Raw genomic sequence first — 19918 nt, forward strand, 5'->3', positions numbered from 1 at the left:
ACGAATAAAAAAAGGATGACTAGTCCTGTGCCTGTTTTCTAACCCCTCTCAGGATGTAATCTTGGAGGACATCTTTTTTCCATGCACTCAAGGCTTTGCTACAGCTCTCTGGAAATTGATATTCCTGATTGATTCCTGCTGCTTCCATATATCCTGAGCTCAGGGCCCTGCAGCCTTGCACCTCACCTGAACCTGAGCTCCATTCATCATCAGCACACAAACGCACACAATCACACAGAGACACACAGATGCACACGCACATTTATGCTCACAGGGTTTATGAATAATCTCCACACACCAAAAAAATATAGAAGGTGATCGGTTGTGATTGTGTCAAGTTTCATGTTCAGTGTGCACAGACAAATCGCCTGCTGCTGGAAACCTGGTTAGGACACAGTGTTAGAAACCATGACTTATTGCTCAAACCCTGGACAAGATCAGTGGCTGGTTGTACCAGCTGAGTGTATGTTATAACTTTGCACCGATTTGCACCAGAACTATAGGATTTTAAATTACAATTTACGCATTATTGCATTGCACAATTATACTTAATTGAAACCTCATACGTAACAATAAATAGCAGGCTTATTAAATTGGTAACACTTTAGGATAGGGACCAATTCTCACTATTATCTAGCTGCTTATTAACGTACCTATTATTAACATATTGGCTGTTTATTTGTGCTTATAAAGCACATATTCTGCATGACCGTATTCTACATCCCTAATCCTACCCAATAGCTAAACTTAACTACATTACTAACTAATAATACGCAGCAAATTAGGAGTTTATTAAGGCCAAAAATCATAGTTAATGGTTTGTTAATGGCAAGAATTGGACTATTTAAAATAAAGTGTGACCATTAAATTATATGAAAATACTTAATGTTTTACCTTACAATATTGTTAAAATTGTACTAATTCACATGATTTTAACATTATGCAAATATCTGACTTCATAGCAAAACTTCAGAATGAAATGAAGAGCATGTCATGCTGTGTTACTACTTATGCATGCTATAGGGTTTAGAAATTAAAATGTAAAATTTGTATTCATTTTTAGATATAGACGGATATTTAGACATATCTAAAAATATCATTTTTTAGATTTAGTTGCATTTTATTTATATATTTAGACACTACCATTAAAAAGGTTTGGTGTCAGTGTTTTTAAATGAATTTCATTCAGCAAGGTGCATTAAAATGAGCGAAAGTGACAGTAAAGACTTGCATTGCCTCAAAAAATGTATACTTCAAATAAATGCTATTTTTTTGTTTTCACAAAAATATTGTGCAGCACAACTATTTTCAACATTGATAAGAAATGTTTCTTGAGCCCCAAATCAGCATATTAGAATGATTTCTGAATGATCACGTGACACAGAAGACTGGAGTACTGGCTTCTGAAAATTCATATTAAAATTCAAAATTCACTATCACAGAAATAAATTACATTTTAAAATATATTCAAATAGATGACAGATCATTTAAATTGTAATAATATTCACAGTTTTTACTGTAAAGCTTCTTAATGGTTAAATAAATGTACACATCATATTTGACTACACACTACTTTACAGAAGGCTTACAACCTGGGCTAACATTTGCCTTAGGACAAAAGTGTACTATTAAATTATGTACAGGCTTTGTTACAAACTAACTATTATTCACTACATGTGAACTTCATGTCTCAAAGACCTTATGAACATTTGGTGCAACCGCAACCGCAACCCTACCATCTCATATCAGGCCAGCCAACATCCAAACCCAGCCTATGTCAACGAAACCAGGCAGCTCCATAAACAAGTAATGATTTATTTAAGAACAGGCAGCTTTATGAAAAGAAAAAAAAACATCTCCTGATCTAATACATCAGTGTGGCTGGAGAGTTTGGTAGGCAGGGCTAGTGGCGGGAGGCCCAGGGGACAGATTAAAATGGCTGTTATTAAAAGGACTGCGGGCTGTTCCTCTTACTTATTAATACGTCAGTGGGCTGCTTGAACAGGCTCTTCTGCTGAAGGGCCACTTGTTGACCCTTGGATGACTGGCAGGTTTTTATCTTGCAGACTTTGTAGTACAGTAAATCGCATACATGTGCCATACATCACACAACAGGGACTCTAGATGCATGTTGACGTGAACTTGAAGTTAAGTGAGGAGGATGGATTTCCTCTCAGAGAACAAGCACACAGAAGGGTCTGTTTCTCAGGCTGTGGTGTGATGAAGAAACAGGCACCCTACAGGTCATGCTAAGATGAAGTAGCAAACATTTCTTAGAGAACCGCCACGTGCAGAGATGCGTTCTGACAGCGGCATGTACTTTTCTTGGGGTGTAATACAGCAGGGCGCCTCGTATTGGTAAACTCTTTCTGTAGCAGTGTGTAGTACATTTCCTGGGAGGTCTGTGTGTGTTTGTATGTCACTGAGGAACAAGGTGTGTTTTTATGTCATGTTCCATCTTTGTCTTTCTTGCTGGTGGCAGAGGACGAGAGGAGCGAGAGCCGTTAGGTGTGGGTGTTTGGACTCCCAAGAGCGTGTTCTGTCAGGGAGAGAGTGCTGACCAAGCATAACACTTCAAGGGCAAACGGAGGGGACTGCTGTATTAGCCGTCCCACTGGAACTCTTCCACTTATCTGCAATGGCAGCCCTGAGACCACCGTAGACGCAGGAGGAGAGGGTATATGTCCATTTGCATGTCACAAATTGATGTACAGCCGCTTCTGATCAAAAAATCATCGCAAACATGCAGTTCACGCTTTGAGGCAACACTGCTGACAGGATTACATCAGATAAAAACTGACACAATATTAAATGTCAACTTTGTGCAACGACACAAAACTTGAGTGGAAGAGAAGTGGGGCACTAAACATGTATTATTGATCAGTGGCATCTTTGGTGGCTTTTTGGCAGTCAGGGTTGATTTTTCACTTCGGTTCAAATATGCTTTTGGACAACAGATATGGGTCAGATACAAAATAGCTGAATTAATGGAGCTTTAGCCTAGCATTTAAAGCGATAGATCACCCAACAATGAAATTCCGTTGTTATTTAGTCACCACCATGTCGTTCCAAATCTTTATGACTTTCTTTCTTTCTCCTACTCAGGTTCACTGGAAAGGCATGGCTTTACCTGTGTTTCAGCAAAACTCAAAAAATGCACCTATACATATGACTCGCTGCAGTTTCCAGTTGAAATGAACACTAGAGGCAGTAAAACTCTAACAACTTGTATTTGTTTTCACACAAATTATGATTTACACATTATGTTATGACCTCAAAACTAGGGGTGGGCGATATGGGAAAAATATCATATCACGATTTTTTATAGAAATATCACGATTCACGATTTTTATCACGATTCTTTGTTAGTTTTACTATTTTGGTTTTTACAAGTTGTCTGAGCATTACAGCCAAACTAGAAAGACAAAGATGCATGGCAGATATTTAGGCCAAAGTGGGCGAAGATAAAAAATCTTTGTCATTATTTTATTTTTCTTATTAAAAAATAAGAACAAAGATACACATTACAAATACACATAATATACAAATAAAACAAACAGTGCTTTATTTCCAGGTACAATAGGTGTATTTAGCAGAGCATTCAATGAAATTGAATGAACAAATATAAAAATAAAACATTAGATAGACTGATTCCTAAAGCAACTATTAAAGTTTTTCAGTCAAGAATAGTGAGTGATTTTTCTCTTTTGCGTTTTGTTGTTTTGTTAACGTTAAATGAATAGTTCCCCCACAAATTAATATTCTGTCATCTGTCTGTCAATTCTGTCATAATGTTGTATTTTTATATCATCATTTACTCAAAAGTTGTTTTAAACCGGAATGAGTTTCTTTCTTCTGCTGAACATTTATAAATGATATTTTGAAGAAGGTGGAAAACCAAACAGTTGCTGGTCCTCAGTGACTTCCATAGGATTTTTCTTTCCTACTATCAAAGTCAATGTGGACCAGCAACTGTTTGGTTTTCCACTGAGTAAATAATGACAGAAATTAAATTTTAGGGTGAACTATCCCTTTAATGACAGTCGACAGCACGTTTAGTGTCCTGTCCCTTTAAGAGCTGCACGCATCTAATATACAGTACAGGCACGCATCCGTTTCTCTCTTAACTATTTACTTTCATTTTAGAGATAACCAACTCAGTCTGTATGTAAACCTTGTGTGTTTTGACAGTATTAGCGCAAAAGATAAGTTAGTTGAGTAATCAGGCGCTGTTAGACAGGCCTTTTAGTGCGCGCGCTTCAGGTGTATGAGCTCAGAACAAGCGCACGTCAGACCAGCGCGCGAATTAAACATTTAACCAGCAAGGCTTGTATGCAAATAATGTACTTTTGCGATCGCGAATAAGTGCAGTGTCCTGTCTGAGTAACTCTACTGCTGTATGTCCTGTTGTACAGTATATAGAGACGGCGGCGCCAGAACTGTATTTGACAGAATGTGTGCTGTAGCTCGATACTACGATATTTCTTCAAAAGCAGATCGTGGAGACATTTTTATCGTCCACGATCAAAAATCGTCATATCGCACACCCCTACTCAAAACTATTTTATTATGCTGCAAAGTTGAAAACTGATACTTTTAAGCGTTAGCATCACATATATACAGCTTCATGTGCATGGGTTTTCTAATGCAGTAGGTTTGCTTGGTAGCTCACACGATATGGCATTGCAGCTCTTCGGTACATATTGAATGTGCATTTTAGTGCCACTCACTAGACATATCAATTTGAAACTGCTGCGAAACGTGCAATAAGCACATATGTGCTTGGGTTACATTCCTCCCATAATTCCCTGCCCTAGCTGTACAATTTCACATAAAAAAAAAGACAAAAGTTCCCTTTGGAAAATGGAATTGATTGATAGCATCCACACTAACATCCACTTAAGTCCCTTCGGTTCTACTGAATAGTCAACTATAAGTAGGCCACTTTTCTAATCTTAAATTGTTTTATTACAGGGAAAAGGCACCTATTTTACCTGTCAGTTTTCTTCTTCTTCTTCCACTCTGGAAGTCTATGGCAGCCCATAGAACTGCTTGCGGAAAAGTTATGAAATTTGGTCACACAGATAGAGGACACTCTCAATATTAACCATAGCAAATTTGGAGTCTATCTCAAACTTTGTAGCGCCACCAATAGGCCACATTTCACACTCTTATTTCTGCTAAATTTTAGATTTAAATAGTAGAATTCTGCCTCATGTAGAGTCAAATGCATACCAAAATGTAAATTTCTACAGGTCAAGATTTTTTTGCAATTTTGAATTATGTGAATAATCTACTTTTTCGAACTTGTTCTAGATGGTTTGTCTAATTTTCACCAAAATTGTCTCAGATCATCTACCGCTCTCATAAAGCGTGTTAACAAATTTGGTTAAATTTGTGCAAAAATGGACATGAGGCTATTTCTTTACAACTCTTTAGTTGTGTCGTTGTGTCCTGTGGGCCAAGGCTCATTTAAAATGGACCGTTTCAAAGTGGAAAAAGTGTTCCATGGTCAGACGAGTCCAAATTTGACATTCTTGTTGGAAATCACGGCCAGGATCTCTGATGGTATGGGGGTGCATAAGTGCATACGGTATGGACAGCTTGCATGTTTTGGAAGGCATTATGAAGGCTGAAAGGTATATAATGGTTTTAGAGCAACACATGCTCCCCTCCAGACGACGTGTATTTCAGAAGGACAATGCAAAACCACATACTGCAGATACTACAACAGCATGGCTTCGTAGTAGAAGAGTCTGGGTGCTGAATTGGCCTGCCTGCAGTCCAGATCTTTCACCTATAGAGAACATTTGGCGCATCATTAAACCAAAAATACATCAAAGATGACCACAAACTCTCCAGCAGCTGGAAGCTTATATCAGGCAAGAAAGGGACCAAATTCCGACACCAAAACTTCAGAAACTCAACCTCGATGCCCAGACAGTGCAGGACTAACAGCTTGTACAAACCACAAGCAGAAGTAGTAGGAGAACTGATTGGAAGCAATTTCATTTTTATGCAACTCTGTTTGGGTTCCTTTAGGGACATAGGAGTGACACACTTCACCTTTAAGAAAAGCAGAATCCCTGCAGTCTAAACTAGCAGCTCCCGTCTCAATCAGTGTGCAGTCAGCTCGCTCTATCTGCAGTCAAGCAGTGCCAGAAAGCTCAAGCAGAGCTGGAAAAGTTATTTGAGAGAAGTTAAGTTTGAGAGAGGCTCACTGCTGGAGGATGCTCCTTTAGCTACAGCCCTCACATACTTACAGCCGCTCTAATTGGACCACAGGAAGTTCAGGTGTGAGCAGGGAGAGAACAGAAGATCTTCCCACCAGGTGGACACTAAAACCCTCACTGATGCAGCCCAGTATATGTGCTAATTGGGTACCAGGCTGTTTTGGGGGCAAAGAGTAAATGGTTGTTTGTTGATTTTAAGAGGGTCGGATCATGTCATAACTTCGTAAGGCTTTACCTCAGAGACTTCTCTCTGGAAGCAGGCAATTAGAAGAGGCCGGCAACAAGGTTAAAGGCTTGTAAAAGCTTCGGTTTGGACTCTTATTAAAACAAAAGGTTGTATAACAGCATGGGACATCACTAACTGATCTCAAGAGCTGCTCGTGCAATAGATGCACACAAAAAATATCAACTCAGTTCTTTCTAGCAGTCTGCAGTCCCCTGCGTGAGCGCATGTTTGTGTGTATAAACGCCTTCAGCATAGCACACAGGAAAAAGGATGAAGTTGCGCTGCTATGATTTTGTGCCACGAAACCCAGAAAACCCTGGAGGCAGATGAACAGTACCAGGAAGGAGAATAAAGCCTCCTAGGACCAAGAGGAAGAGAGATTTCTCTTTCTGTCTAGCTGTTGTTCTCTCTCTGCCCCCTCCTTTCTGGGTCATGGATCTCTGTAGAGGATTGGAGCATATACAGTGGGATTGGAAAGAGACAATGTCTGTACTCACGCTTTATGGGTCACAGACACTTAATGCAGGTTTAATGGATAAACAGTGGGTGTTTAAAAATATGCAAAGTGCATTTGAGAGTCACATTTATGCAAAGGCTGTCTGGAAGTTTTCCGCAACATGTCATTTTTCTAGGTACATTCACACTGAAGGTGATTTGTAATGATAAAGCGAGCAGAAGTAATTTGTTTTCAATGAGAGTTGGTGATCAGAAGCAACATGCACTCAAAAAATGGATTTTTACTGCTTGTGCAATTTGGTTAATTAAAGTGAGCTAATGCAACACAATTCTTGAACATTTTGTCACAGCTTAATTTCATTGTGAGCAATCAATTTAAATTTGTCAAATAGAAGTTTACTTAATTGGGACTACATGAGGCATGTTGGACATTACTGTGAACACTATTTTTTCAAATCCGTTCTTTAATTCACTTAGTACTTTACCAAATTACATCATGGTTATTTTAGTCTTTCTTGTTGCATGCTATAAAGAAACACGTCAATAGGCAATCTTTAGTACAAATCGAAAGTAAAATTAATATAATAATAAAAAAGTAATATAGTAGCAACATTTTAGTAATATTTTTATTATTAAACATTATTTCATCAATTTAACAGTATTAAGTAATAGTAAAAAGTAAGCTATACAATATTGCTGAGCAGAGTTTGACTTGTACCTTCTCTGTCCTCATTTTAAAAAATGCTCTGTGATATGACAACATCACAATTTGATGTTTAATCTATACTGCCGCTTAGGGTTGGTAAGATTTTTTATATATTTTTAAAAAGAAATATCACCAAGGCTGCATTAATCAAAAATGCAGTAAAACAATAATATTAAAAAAGTTAATTCAATTTATAAACATTTTTTTTAATTATTATTTTTATAAATAGATTTGTAAAATTAATGCTGAGATGGCAAAGCTGAATTGTCAGGAGCCATTACATTCGCCAGAGTCACTTCAGAAATCATTCAAATATGCTGATTTGCTGAAGAAACATTTCTTCTTATTATAAAATTTAAAAAACAGGCTTATTACTTTTGTGAACACTGTTATACTTTTTTTTAGGATTCTTTGTTGAACTGAAAGACATCGAAGTGCAAAATGACAACAACAGAGATCCAGTGACCAGCAATATCTATTGTCGAACAACTGAAGTCATTACAGTTAGCACATCTTACTAACCGTAACAGCAGAAGCATCATGGGAATGAGGCGTGACATTGCTGATTACAAAAATAGAGCTGCTTAGCCTAAAAAATGCTCAGTCTGAACGGTCACAGACAGTATTCATCTTACCCACACATATCACCACAAGCCATTTGTGGTCATTCTTTAAACAATCTCATATACAATGGACTAATTTATAACTTGAAAAAAAATTGCACATCAAGTGTTTATCATGAACAATGATTCTGATGGCTGGAATAAAAACACAAGGACACTGCAATCAGCCAAACCAATCAAAGTTCAGTCTACAGGCTTATACAAAAAGCAGCACAACCTTCAGCGCAATTTCTAATAATTCAAGAGCTCCAAAAGGAGATTGAAGAGCATACAACCATGCAATATTTTCTTTTAAGAGGGAGAATGGAGTCCTCCACTACCAAAATCTTTTTTTTTAAAGGGCACAACAGACTATTCTAGGCAACGGGAGGGACTTGTTGAGCTCACTGAACCAGAGTATATGGTATAACACCATTCAAAATGCCAGTGACTGAGCAGTTCTCTCACTCTATGCTTTTCCTGCATGTTTATTTTTAATTCCCTTTAAAGTCTCCAAGGACAATGTGACAGTGTGGTAGAATAAGAGTTAGGTGAGGCATTGGACACAGGGGTCCTTGATTCACAATAATTCTATGTGACAAAGGCTCAGCTGCCGCTAGCACAGCGAGTTCAGAACTATTTGAAGTGGCCTTGCAAAGCGTTTTGTACACGGATGGCGTATGGCTTATGTAAAATTTCTCTAAGCCATATTTGGTGCGCAACAAAACTTGTGCTGTACGTGTGGGTGTAGGAACCCACATGTGGAGCCTTTTGAAGTTCCCCTCTGGAATTTTCCCAGTTAGAACAAGCCTTTCCATTCCATTGACAGAATGAACAATGGAAGTGAGACGGTGGGGTATTGTGTTGTGTTTGTTATGAAATGTGCATGTTCGGTCTGGTCTCCACAGCTCGTCTTGATTCTGAGAGTCCCCGGTTCCTGTTGTAAAGACTACACAACATAAACAGACATGGACTCCTGCAGTTGCATCTGTATATTTGTCCATGCCCAAAGCCATCTGCATGTAATCTTAATAAAAAGCAGAGAAAATGTATAATAAAAAAAAAAAAAACAGCACAGCAAACCCACAGATTAATTATACACCTCACAGATGTCGGACGCAGGCTTAAGGCGGCGCCCCACCAGCCGATTTTTCAGCCGTAAACTTAAATACATAGTCATCGGCCAGTCAGAGGGAGTTCTGGCTGCGTCTCTCAGCGGTAGAGTGTTAACAGCCCCTGCGACTCAAACCTCTGCTGAGTTAATGGTTCTGCCACTGGGGCGGATTCTCACGGCCTTGTTGGGCATCCAATGATTTTCTTCTCACATGGAAAAACTGACGAGCTTTATATGAAGACATTTTGCTGCTTGGAAGTCATCCAAACTTCTATCCCACCAATTGTTAACTGTGATTGTGCAACTTAGCTATTTTCTGAGGTTCTCCTACACTTAAATTACTAATAAAATGAGTAATTAAATAAAAAGCAGAGGCAGAACAGACTGTGTTTATAGAAAGTATATCTATTTCTAACTCAAGCTGTGCATAAACATATACTTTCAATAGCAAGCCCTCAAGGAATAAATACACCCATGCACTCAGAGAGAAAAGATACTAAACATATTGCATGCTAATTCAGTCTATTACAAGTCTGTTTGTGCGGTATTCCTGTTTAGCAAGCTACACATGACGGTGAATTGGAATAGGGCCCCTTTGAAAACGAGATGGTGCATCTCAGGGGGTTGTATCCTCAAGAATAAATTTGTTGCTACTGGAAAGAAATGTCATAGGCTTTAGTCTGTGATCCCTCTTCAATTTAGAACCAGTCATTTTGACAGAATGTGGCCAGATTTAAGCAAAAACAGATAGTAGGTATAAGACCTTAGACCAAAATTGGGTTGCTTTGACTCTAGATAGTCCAATAAGCAAAAAGTTAATACTGAGTAAAGGTCTACTGACACCAAGGAAGATAACTATAACTATAAAGTTTTAATAATAATTCTGATTCTATGAGAATCGGTATGTCCACATCACAACTATAATGATAATGGCACCTATAGGAACACTATAGTTGGAATCACTTCATGCAGACATTAACTGCACACATTTAAAATAAACAGAACGTTGATATGGATGTTAATATAGTTATAGTTATCTTTATAGTTATTTTAGACAGAGTATCGGCAGTTCTTCTATTTTCAACTTCATTCAAGTACGAAAACTGTTTCAAATTTAACTGAGACTATGTCTCACAGCAGTGGTGTTTTATTTCCTGTATGAATCAGTATTTTTTAGACTGATTAAACTTACTGGCATATCAATATATAACATACAGAAAGAGTCGCTGAAAAATCCCCACCACTAAAACATAGACTGACATTCTGGAACACAAACAAAAGCGGAGTGTTACAAACACTACCAACTCCCAGAGTTGGACTGTATATCAAGACTTTTGGAACAGTTTGATTGGCTGAAGACTAAAACAGAACTAGAAATAACTTTTGTAAAATATCAAGTAAATTACATTCCAAACACAACACTGACAACTATGTTGCTTAATTTGTTTTTCTCTGCCAGAGAAAATATTAACAAAAGAAGCCAAAGCAGGAAGTGTTGCGAACAGGCAACGGACTGATCCAACTGTTTTACGAAATATCAGCAATTTTGGAATATCGCCTGCCCAATCAATTTAGTTGACTGCAAATAACTGTTGCATGGTGATATATAACTTTTGCAACCAACAAAGGAAAGGAAAAACAAGATTGCTTTGTGGAGGCAGCTAGGTTTTACTTAACCTAAGGGCAAGTTCTGTTTTAGTCAGACAGAGTTGCCTGATGATGTCATTGCTATAGGTAAACGGCCTAGTAAGGGTTAAGAGAGCGCTCATATCTGTTCACAAACACAGAACCTGACGGCTTCTGCATCTGTGTGATTTCAACAAGAGAGATGTTTATGCAGGGATACAATGGAACCCAGCCAATCATCTCTGCATATAAAATGACAATGACAAAAACAAAACACTTAATGAAGCTAACAATATCCAAAATCTCTTCTTAGGCAGCATGTAATGGCTCTTAGCATCTTTAATTGTGCAGATAGCATTGATGGATGTGTGTGCCCGTCCTACCTGAGCAAAAGGGCATGGGTGCGCTCCAATGGCCATTGAGCTGGCAGGTCCGTGAAGACTCGCCCTTCAGTTGCCGGCCACCCATGCAGCTGTAGCGCACCGTGGCGCCAAAGGTGAATTTGTCCCCGCTCAGCACTCCATTGGGAGGAGAACCAGGATGTCCGCAGTCCACCACTATCCAATACACATGCAGACGCAGAAAAGTGTGAACACGGTTAGTGGAACGGCAAACACTCATTCAGTACACATTCACATACGATTATACGAAAACATAATAGACTTGAAACAAAGCTGCTTTTTACTTTTAATTATACAATCATTTTGGTTGCTCTTAATGATTACGGTGCTAATTCAGCTTCCTGCAGGAGCACTAAGATCAGCACTTTCTGAAAGTTTGCTCCTTTCCTTAGCTCAGACTTCACTGCTTGTGCACACCACTACTAAAATTAGAACATTATTAATGTTATTTAAAATGAATATAAATTAATGTAATACTCTGTATAAAAATAATGGATATAATTTGATTTATAATTATTTTTAAAATATATTAATTTAATGTATAGTAAAATAATTTAATATAATTTATTTTAATTTAATTAAAATGGTATTAAATGTGCATGTAAACGTCAGTGAGCTAACATAAAAAAAGTACAAATTATATATAATGTCATTTGAATGGATACAGTTTTTATGTTTAGATGTAAAACAACAAAAAAATTAGAAATGAAAAGTAAAAAAAAAAATTAATTCACTATTAGCTGTATATGTATTTGTATGTCAGCAGAAAAGGTGTTCACAAACAGGTGTGAGCACAAATAAATATAAATAAAGCATTGAATATAGTGTGCCAATCTCATAACCACTTGAGAAACAATAAACAACTTTCATATAGACCTAGACTGCAAGCAAACATCAGCATTTTTATGTAGAACGTATCCCAGATTTTATTGTAGGGTCACTTTGGTATTTAAAGAGCCCAGCAACTGGCGTTAGGATCAAACATGTAAAACTACAGGGAAGATTATGCAGACACACAAAGCAGAAGTGACGACTGAGCGAAAGGGCATCTCTGACAGCAGGGAGTCTTGTCAGGGCAAAATGTAAGCTCAGGCCCCGTCGACTTCGCAGCTGCTGCAGAACGTGTCTTACTGAGCTGTACACAGGCTGAGGATGTGGTGTGTTTCAACTTTCACATATTAAAACAGGGATCAGATAAAAAAAAAACAAAAAAACTGACATTGCCAATTAATCTGCCACGGAAATCTGTGTTCCACCTGTCCCTCAATTACAAGCACTGATCTTAAACAGCAGGAAGAGGGTCATGCAACTAATTCCCCTCAATTACAGGAATGAATAGGTAATCAGCACCACAATACCACTGCCAAATTTTAATTGAAAGATGCCAGAAACATACCGATACACTCGGGCAGCGGTTTGTCCCACTGACCCGTGGGCTGGCAGGTGAGGACAGGAGAGCCAAACAGGTAATAGCCGGGGTTGCAGTCGTAGAATACCACCGTGCCAAAGGTGAAATTTCCATGCTCTATCTTACTCTGCCTGATAGAGTTGGCTGGAATCCCAGGATCAGAGCAATTGACAACTGAAAACAGAGAAGAGAGGAAGAGGACAGAAACAGAGACGTGTTATTTGGCAGAAACACTAAGCAAGTGACTTAGGAGGAAACAAGTAGGTCAGATGCTCTATGCCTGCAATGCATGCAGAATGAGAATTTGCCATTTTTAGTATGTGTCACAGACATCCACATCCAAAAATACTGTTAGGACACAGTAAAAATATCTGAATCTTTGTTAAAAAGTGACATAGGACTAATCTAGAATGTAATGATTTAATTTGAATAAAAACATTTCTAAATATAATATTGAAATATACAGTACATCTTATAAAAATATAATGATTTAATAATATGAAAATTATATTATAAATAAATACAATTTTAGTCAAACTGTGTTAGTATCATGTATCATACAGTTACATGCCATAAGTGAATGCACACATGCAGAATGAATTATCACAGAACATGCAAGCTATTTTTGTGTAAAAATAGTATAACATTGTCTTTCCTTGCCAGGCATCAATTACATTTTTGTTAGTGTACTTTCAGCCACCAAATCCCACAATTGGCAGCCACTTAGCAATATAGCAAAAGCCGCTACCCCCTTCCTTACCCACAGAGTGCACCGCGGTGCTTTAATTTTGTCAGGCGATGGATCAGGCAAAGCTCTGTGTGAATAAAAGACTTAACTTTTCTCCCCACCTTTACATGTTGGTGGTGGCTGGCTCCACTGTCGGTTGGCCTGACACTGAGCCCGAGAAGGGCCCTCCATCACGTATCCCATGTTGCAGGAGAAGCTCACCACATCATTCAGGTTGAAGCCATTGCCTATGGTACGCCCATAGATGGGGCTCCCTGGATGCCCGCAGCTGATGGCTGGACATGACAAGAGTGAGATGTTTTAATATGGCATAAGCACCATGTTAAATGATAAATTGAGTGTAGCGCTGTGGGATGAGTTCTTTTTGGAAGCAGTTCTCTCACAACAGGTACATATTAAATGACGGAAACATTTTTTGAGCATGATTAAATTATGGAAGAAAATAGATGTGCCCTTTATATTGATTGGTCACTGCTGGAAATTTGTTCATTTTCCCTCTGTAATTTCTAATCATTTATTTGGTAAGTTTCCAACTCAAAAATAATAAATCAGATTCGGGTTCTTCTTGATAAAAAGGCAATTCAAAACCACCACTACAGTCTAAATATCAATGAATAGAAACAAAGGGAGGTTTTATGAGGCAGGTCATTTTAAGTGGGACACAATCACACGCACGCATTTATCTGGACCTCTCCTGCTAAACATCAATTCTTTAAATGTAGGGCTCAATGAAAAAGATGGCCAAGGACCAGTCAGTGTGAGTGATACGGGCCAGTTACTGAAAATTGTACATATAATGATCAATGTATGTCCATTTTTAATGCCTTGAAAACCTAAATGTTTAGTAAGAATGTGTTAAAATAAAAGGCAGTAATGTTTTGCATCTAATGCCATCATTTTACAGCAAAAGTTTTTTGAATTTATGGAAATCTAAAAATGCATTGGTCTCATTACTGATAAAAATTTTGGAGTTAGCAAGACTTTCATTTTTTTTTGAAGAAATTAATACATTTATTCAGCAGAGATGCATCAAAATGATCAAAAGCGACAGTGAAGACTTTATTTTACTGCTCTTTTAACTTTATATTTAGTAATAAAGAACCCTGAAAAAAAATTATCAAGTATAAAGCAGCTCAACTGTTTTCAACATTAATTCATGAATTTCCTGAGCACCAAATCAACATTTTAGAATGATTTCTGAAGAACCATGTAACACTAGAGTAATTTCATAAACATTAAAAATCTTACAGACTCTAAACTTTTGAATGGTAGAGTATATATAGCATTAAAAAACCCACAAGACATTTTGTCTGGAAGTGTGTCATCTAATAGCTCACAGTAACAGTTTATGTGTGAAGGGAACATTAGTCCAATGAATGAAATCCCGCTGTTCTAATAGCAATGGGCAACACGGTACCATTTGTGCTCAACTGCAGGCATTTGCTGGCTGAATGAAGCAGCACATGCTGTAAACAGAAGATTCACACTCAATGCCTTCGGGTGAGAGCTGTCACTCTGATGTTCAGTTTAGACATTCAAATCGTATCGTTTATCAGAGTACATACAGACAGCAATGTAAATCAACCCAACAACAGCATACTGCCTTTTAATTACATGCCAGGTTGAGTTTACTTCATTTATATGGAGGAAGTATTAGACCTAAACTGTCAATCAGTATCAGATATGGAGCCGATGTTAGCAGTGCAAGTTGTTGTTATCTACTATGTATTGTGATTACACTTGTAAGCCGAAAATGACAGGCCAATCCTCACCTGGAATGATTAATTCCAGAGTCTAATCCATATACTGTGCTCCAGAAGGGCTCTTATTTAAAGTGAAATTTATTTAGCTGATATGACATATTTAGAGGTATATTTGCTTTTGTAATAGCTCTTCCAGCCTACAGTATATTTTGTTCCTCACTATGCGTCTTTTGTGCACTCATAAAAAGCCACAGTTCATTTGCATAATCACAGTTGTAATTTGTTCCTCTTTGCACGGAGGCAATTTACCTGTCATTTAAAGACTCTCCAAATTTCCAACCAAATCACTGTATACTAAAATAGCTGAAAATGTACCCACACATTTCCCGCTGTGATTTTAGCGTGTAGTGCAAAGCTTGTGAAATGCAGATTGCATAGATGTGACAAACACTTATGCTTAAAGACTGATATCGCTTAATGAGCATGGTTTTCTTTCCTGTGTTGACATATTTCCTACTAAAATAGGAAGTGAGGGCCTTTAGATAGCCTTTAATTTACATCACAGTCAAGAACAATTACTTACTACTTGTAAATAGTTAATCAAAGGTAGGTGGCTTTAGTTAAAAGGGATCTTCTAATTCTAGAAAGCATCTGATTGGACAAAATAGTGGATACGCTTGAGTGCAGGATCAGTCAGCAACAATTTGCTCAGTTTTCCTAAGAAAAAAAAACTGTTTGCAATCAATGTATTTCACAAAATACATTTTAAGCATCTATATATATGCTTAAAAATTAATTTTGTGAAAACTGATTGCAAACGTTTAGGAGTACACCAGCAAATAGACCCCCAAACAAAAAGAACTGCAAAAAACTTGAATAACTATGAATATTTATTCATTTCATTTCATTCTTTAAATCGAGTAAACTATTAATACATCAAGTATGTCAGCTGCTATTGGTTAGATCCATTGAGGACTCACAAAGTCTGGTGCAACTAGTCAGGCATTAAAATTGGCTCTCTTCTCTTTTGCTTTATTCCACTTCAGAAAGTGAGAGATGATTTGTAGATACAAAACAGCTCTGTGATTGTTTCAGACGCCGTGTTAAAGTAATGTATTGGAGAGGCAACAATCACAATTATCAAAACAGACATCTCAATAGCCCAGTTTTCATTGTAATTGACTGCTATTCTCTGAAATTTCATGCAGGAGATGCCACATGAATGAACGTTGAATGAAATCAAATGACAGTCAGATATTACCAAATTTGAGAAGTACTGTAGTTCTCAAACATTCTTGCTGAGGACCCAGATTTTATCTCAAGGGAACTAGACCTACAACCCATTTTAGGTCACAACCCACCTCTTGAAAAATACCAACTTTAAAATGTAGGATCAGCCCTAACAATTCGTCATCACTCGTGTCCCTTAAAGGGATAGTTCATCCAAAAATGCAAATTACAGAATTTCCATTTTCGGGTGAACTACCTCTTTAATAAACTGGAAGATGATGTGGATAAATCCTGCAGCCTCAAATACTGCAGTTACTTCACTCCTTTCCCTGCAGCTCCTTTTATCAGCTCATTTAATCTAAATGTTCTTCAAACAAATAACCGCTCCCATTGAAGTGAGGCAGACTTGCTACAGTGCGTGTCTGATAAATGTAAGCTGTGAGCGTGGACCCAGTGTGTCACTGTGCAGTGGGAGATGACAGTGACGGCACATTTTTAAAAATATAAATAGCTTCCCAAATATAGAGGTCTCTTAAGGTGGATTCTTTAAATGCCAGTGCCATTTAAGAAAGAAACACAGAGCTCTGAGGAGTGTCTGTGTCATGATGTCATATCCCTTTATGCTTGTTTTCAACAGAGTTACAATCTGTGTCCTAGATATAGTAGTAGTTAAAAACTGCAACAGTAGGATGAGCTAAAATTAGGGCTGTCGAATGATTCAAAGCTTTTACTGAAGTAATTACATGTTAAGCTTATTGATTATACCCCATATGAGGATATTATTGCTGTCAAACGATTAATCGCATCCAAAATAATATATGTGTATATACTGTGTATATTTACTTTTACTTACTTTACTTTTAGTCATTTAGCAGACGCTTTTATCCAAAGTGACTTACAAATAAGAAAAAGTAACTAAAACTAAAAGTTAAAACTCTGTAAATACTATCTACACGCACATTTGAGAAAATACAGAAATTAAATAAAATTGACAAAATGCATACAACAACATTTCAATAGTAAACAAATGAAAATAAAATAAAATAAAATAAAAATAAAAAGCAATACTTATATCCTTTGCCGGTGTCCTAGCCCGGTGGAGTCGCACGGTAGAGTCGATGGTCTTTACACTCTTTGGACTTCACACTAAGAGGGCTTCACACGAGGGCTGCCGCGGTATAATAACCTTTTTTATACCAATCCAACAAATCACTATTTGAATTCAGCTGAACCCACTTTCCTATTGATCACTAAAAATGGCCAAGCAAGTGCAGACACTGACAAGATACGCGATACAGTATGAGACCAAACGCGATTTCAGCAACTCTCAACACAGTAAACAAAAAAAAATATATTTATTAGGTATATACAGGTGCATCTCAGAAAATTTGAATATTGTGAAAAAGTTCAAAGTATTTCAAAGAGTGAAACTTTACATGTAATAAATCAAAATTACAACAAAAAACTTTTGAAGTGTTTTACTTTCATATATTTTAGATGATTAGAGCTTACAGCTAATGAAAGTAAAAAATCAGTATCTCAAAATATTAGAATATTTACATTTGAATTTCAATAAATGACCATCCATACAGTATAAATTCTGGCTGTTCAAGGAGTGCTGTATCAAAGCATATTAAATGCAAAGTTGACTGGAAGGAAGATATTGAGTAGGGAAATGTGCAAAAGCGACAGGGATGACCGCAAGCTTGAGAATACTGTCAAGCAAAGCCGATTCAAACACTTGGAGGAGCTTCACAAGGAGTGAACTGAAGCTGGAGTCAGTGCATCAAGAGTCACCACGCTCAGACATCTTCAGGAAAAGGGCTACCAAGCCACTTTTGAAACAGAAACATCGTCAGAAGCATCTTACCTGGGCTAAGGAGAAAAAGAACTGGACTGTTGCTCAGTGGTCCAAAGTCCTCTTTTCAGATAAAAGTAAATTTTGTTTTCATTTGGAAATTAGGTCTGGAGTCTGGAGGAAGACTGAAGAGGCACAGAATCCAAGCTGTTTGAAGTCCAGTGTGAAGTTTCCGAAGACAGTGATGATTTGGGGTGCCATGACGTCTGCTGGTGTTGGTCCATTGTATTTTATCAAGTCCAAAGTCAATACAGCCATCTACCAGGAGATTTTAGAGCACTTTATGCTTCCATCTGCTGACAAGCTTTATGGAGATGCTGATTTCCTTTTCCAGCAGGACTTTAGCACCTGCTCACAGTGCCAAAACCACTTCCAAGTGCTTTGCTGACCATGACATTACTGTGCTTGATTGGCCAGCCAACATGCTTGACCTGAACCCCATATGGAATCTATGGGATATTTTCAAGAGAAAGATGAGAAACAGTTGATCCAACAATACAGACGAGCTGAAGGCTCAATAGTGCCTCAGCAGTGCCACAGGCTGATCGCTTCCAATTCCTCACTGATGCTGGAATTTTTGTGCTAAAGGAGCCCCGACCAAGTATTGAGTGCATAAATGAACATACTTTAAAGAACTTGAACCTTTCTGTTTTGCAAATCCTTTTTTTGATTGATCTTTTGAGATACTGATTTTTGACTTTCATTAGCTGTAAGCTCTAATCATCAAAATTAAAACAAACAAAAAAACTTTTGAAGTGTTTTACTTTACATGTAATGAATCTAAAATATATGAAAGTTTCACTTTTTGAAATAAGTTACAAGAAAAAATTAACTTTTTCACCATATTCTAATTTTCTGAGATGCACCTGTATAAATACAAACACATGCACATGTATATATTTAAGAAAAATATGCTATGTTTATATATTAAATGTATTTATATATAATATAAAATAAGAATATAAATATATGAATGGATATACACATGTAAATATTTTCAAAATATATACTGTATTTATAAATATAATAAATATACATAGTACACATACATATATGTAAACAAAAACCTTTAATTTGGATGCGATTAATCACGATTAATCTTTTGAAAGCACTAATTATTATATGTTATTTCCATATTATTAAACATACAGGCCAGATACACATTTATACTTTAATTTTACTAATTTATTGTTTTACCTGACATCTGTAGCTAAAATATATACAGTCATGGCCAAAAATATCGGCACGCTTGGTAAATATGATCAAAGGTGGCTGTGAAAATTTATCTGCATTGTTAATCCTTTTGATCTTTTATTTAAACAATTCACAAAAATCTAACCTTTCATTGGATAATAAGAATTTAAAATGTGGGGAAATATCATTAAGAAATAAATGTTTTTCTTTAATGAAAACATTTCATTAAAGAAAATGACATGTGGAGCCATGACATGTGGAGTCCCACAAGGCTCAATTCTTGCACCGCTCTTGTTTAACCTGTATATGCTCCCACTAAGTCAGATAATGAGGAAGAACCAAATTGCCTATCACAGCTATGCTGATGATACCCAGATTTACCTAGCCTTATCTCCAAATGACTACAGCCCCAT

At 37.1% G+C, this 19918-nt stretch overlaps 1 protein-coding gene across 1 annotated transcript in view; it reads right to left on the bottom strand.

Moving 5' to 3' along the window:
- LOC306846787 (CUB and sushi domain-containing protein 3-like) overlaps positions 1–19918 on the bottom strand; it is a gene marked incomplete at its 5' end in the record, with an annotated part of 460366 nt that overhangs the window by 33046 nt on the left and 407402 nt on the right. The window contains 3 exons of the mRNA XM_079380399.1: positions 11347–11520; positions 12761–12946; positions 13622–13795. Coding sequence (XP_079236525.1) covers positions 11347–11520; positions 12761–12946; positions 13622–13795 — 534 coding nt within the window. The remainder of the gene's footprint in view (positions 1–11346; positions 11521–12760; positions 12947–13621; positions 13796–19918) is intronic.

Source organism: Barbus barbus, assembly GCF_936440315.1.
Source record: "Barbus barbus genome assembly, chromosome: 27".
Taxonomy (NCBI): Eukaryota; Metazoa; Chordata; class Actinopteri; order Cypriniformes; family Cyprinidae; genus Barbus; species Barbus barbus.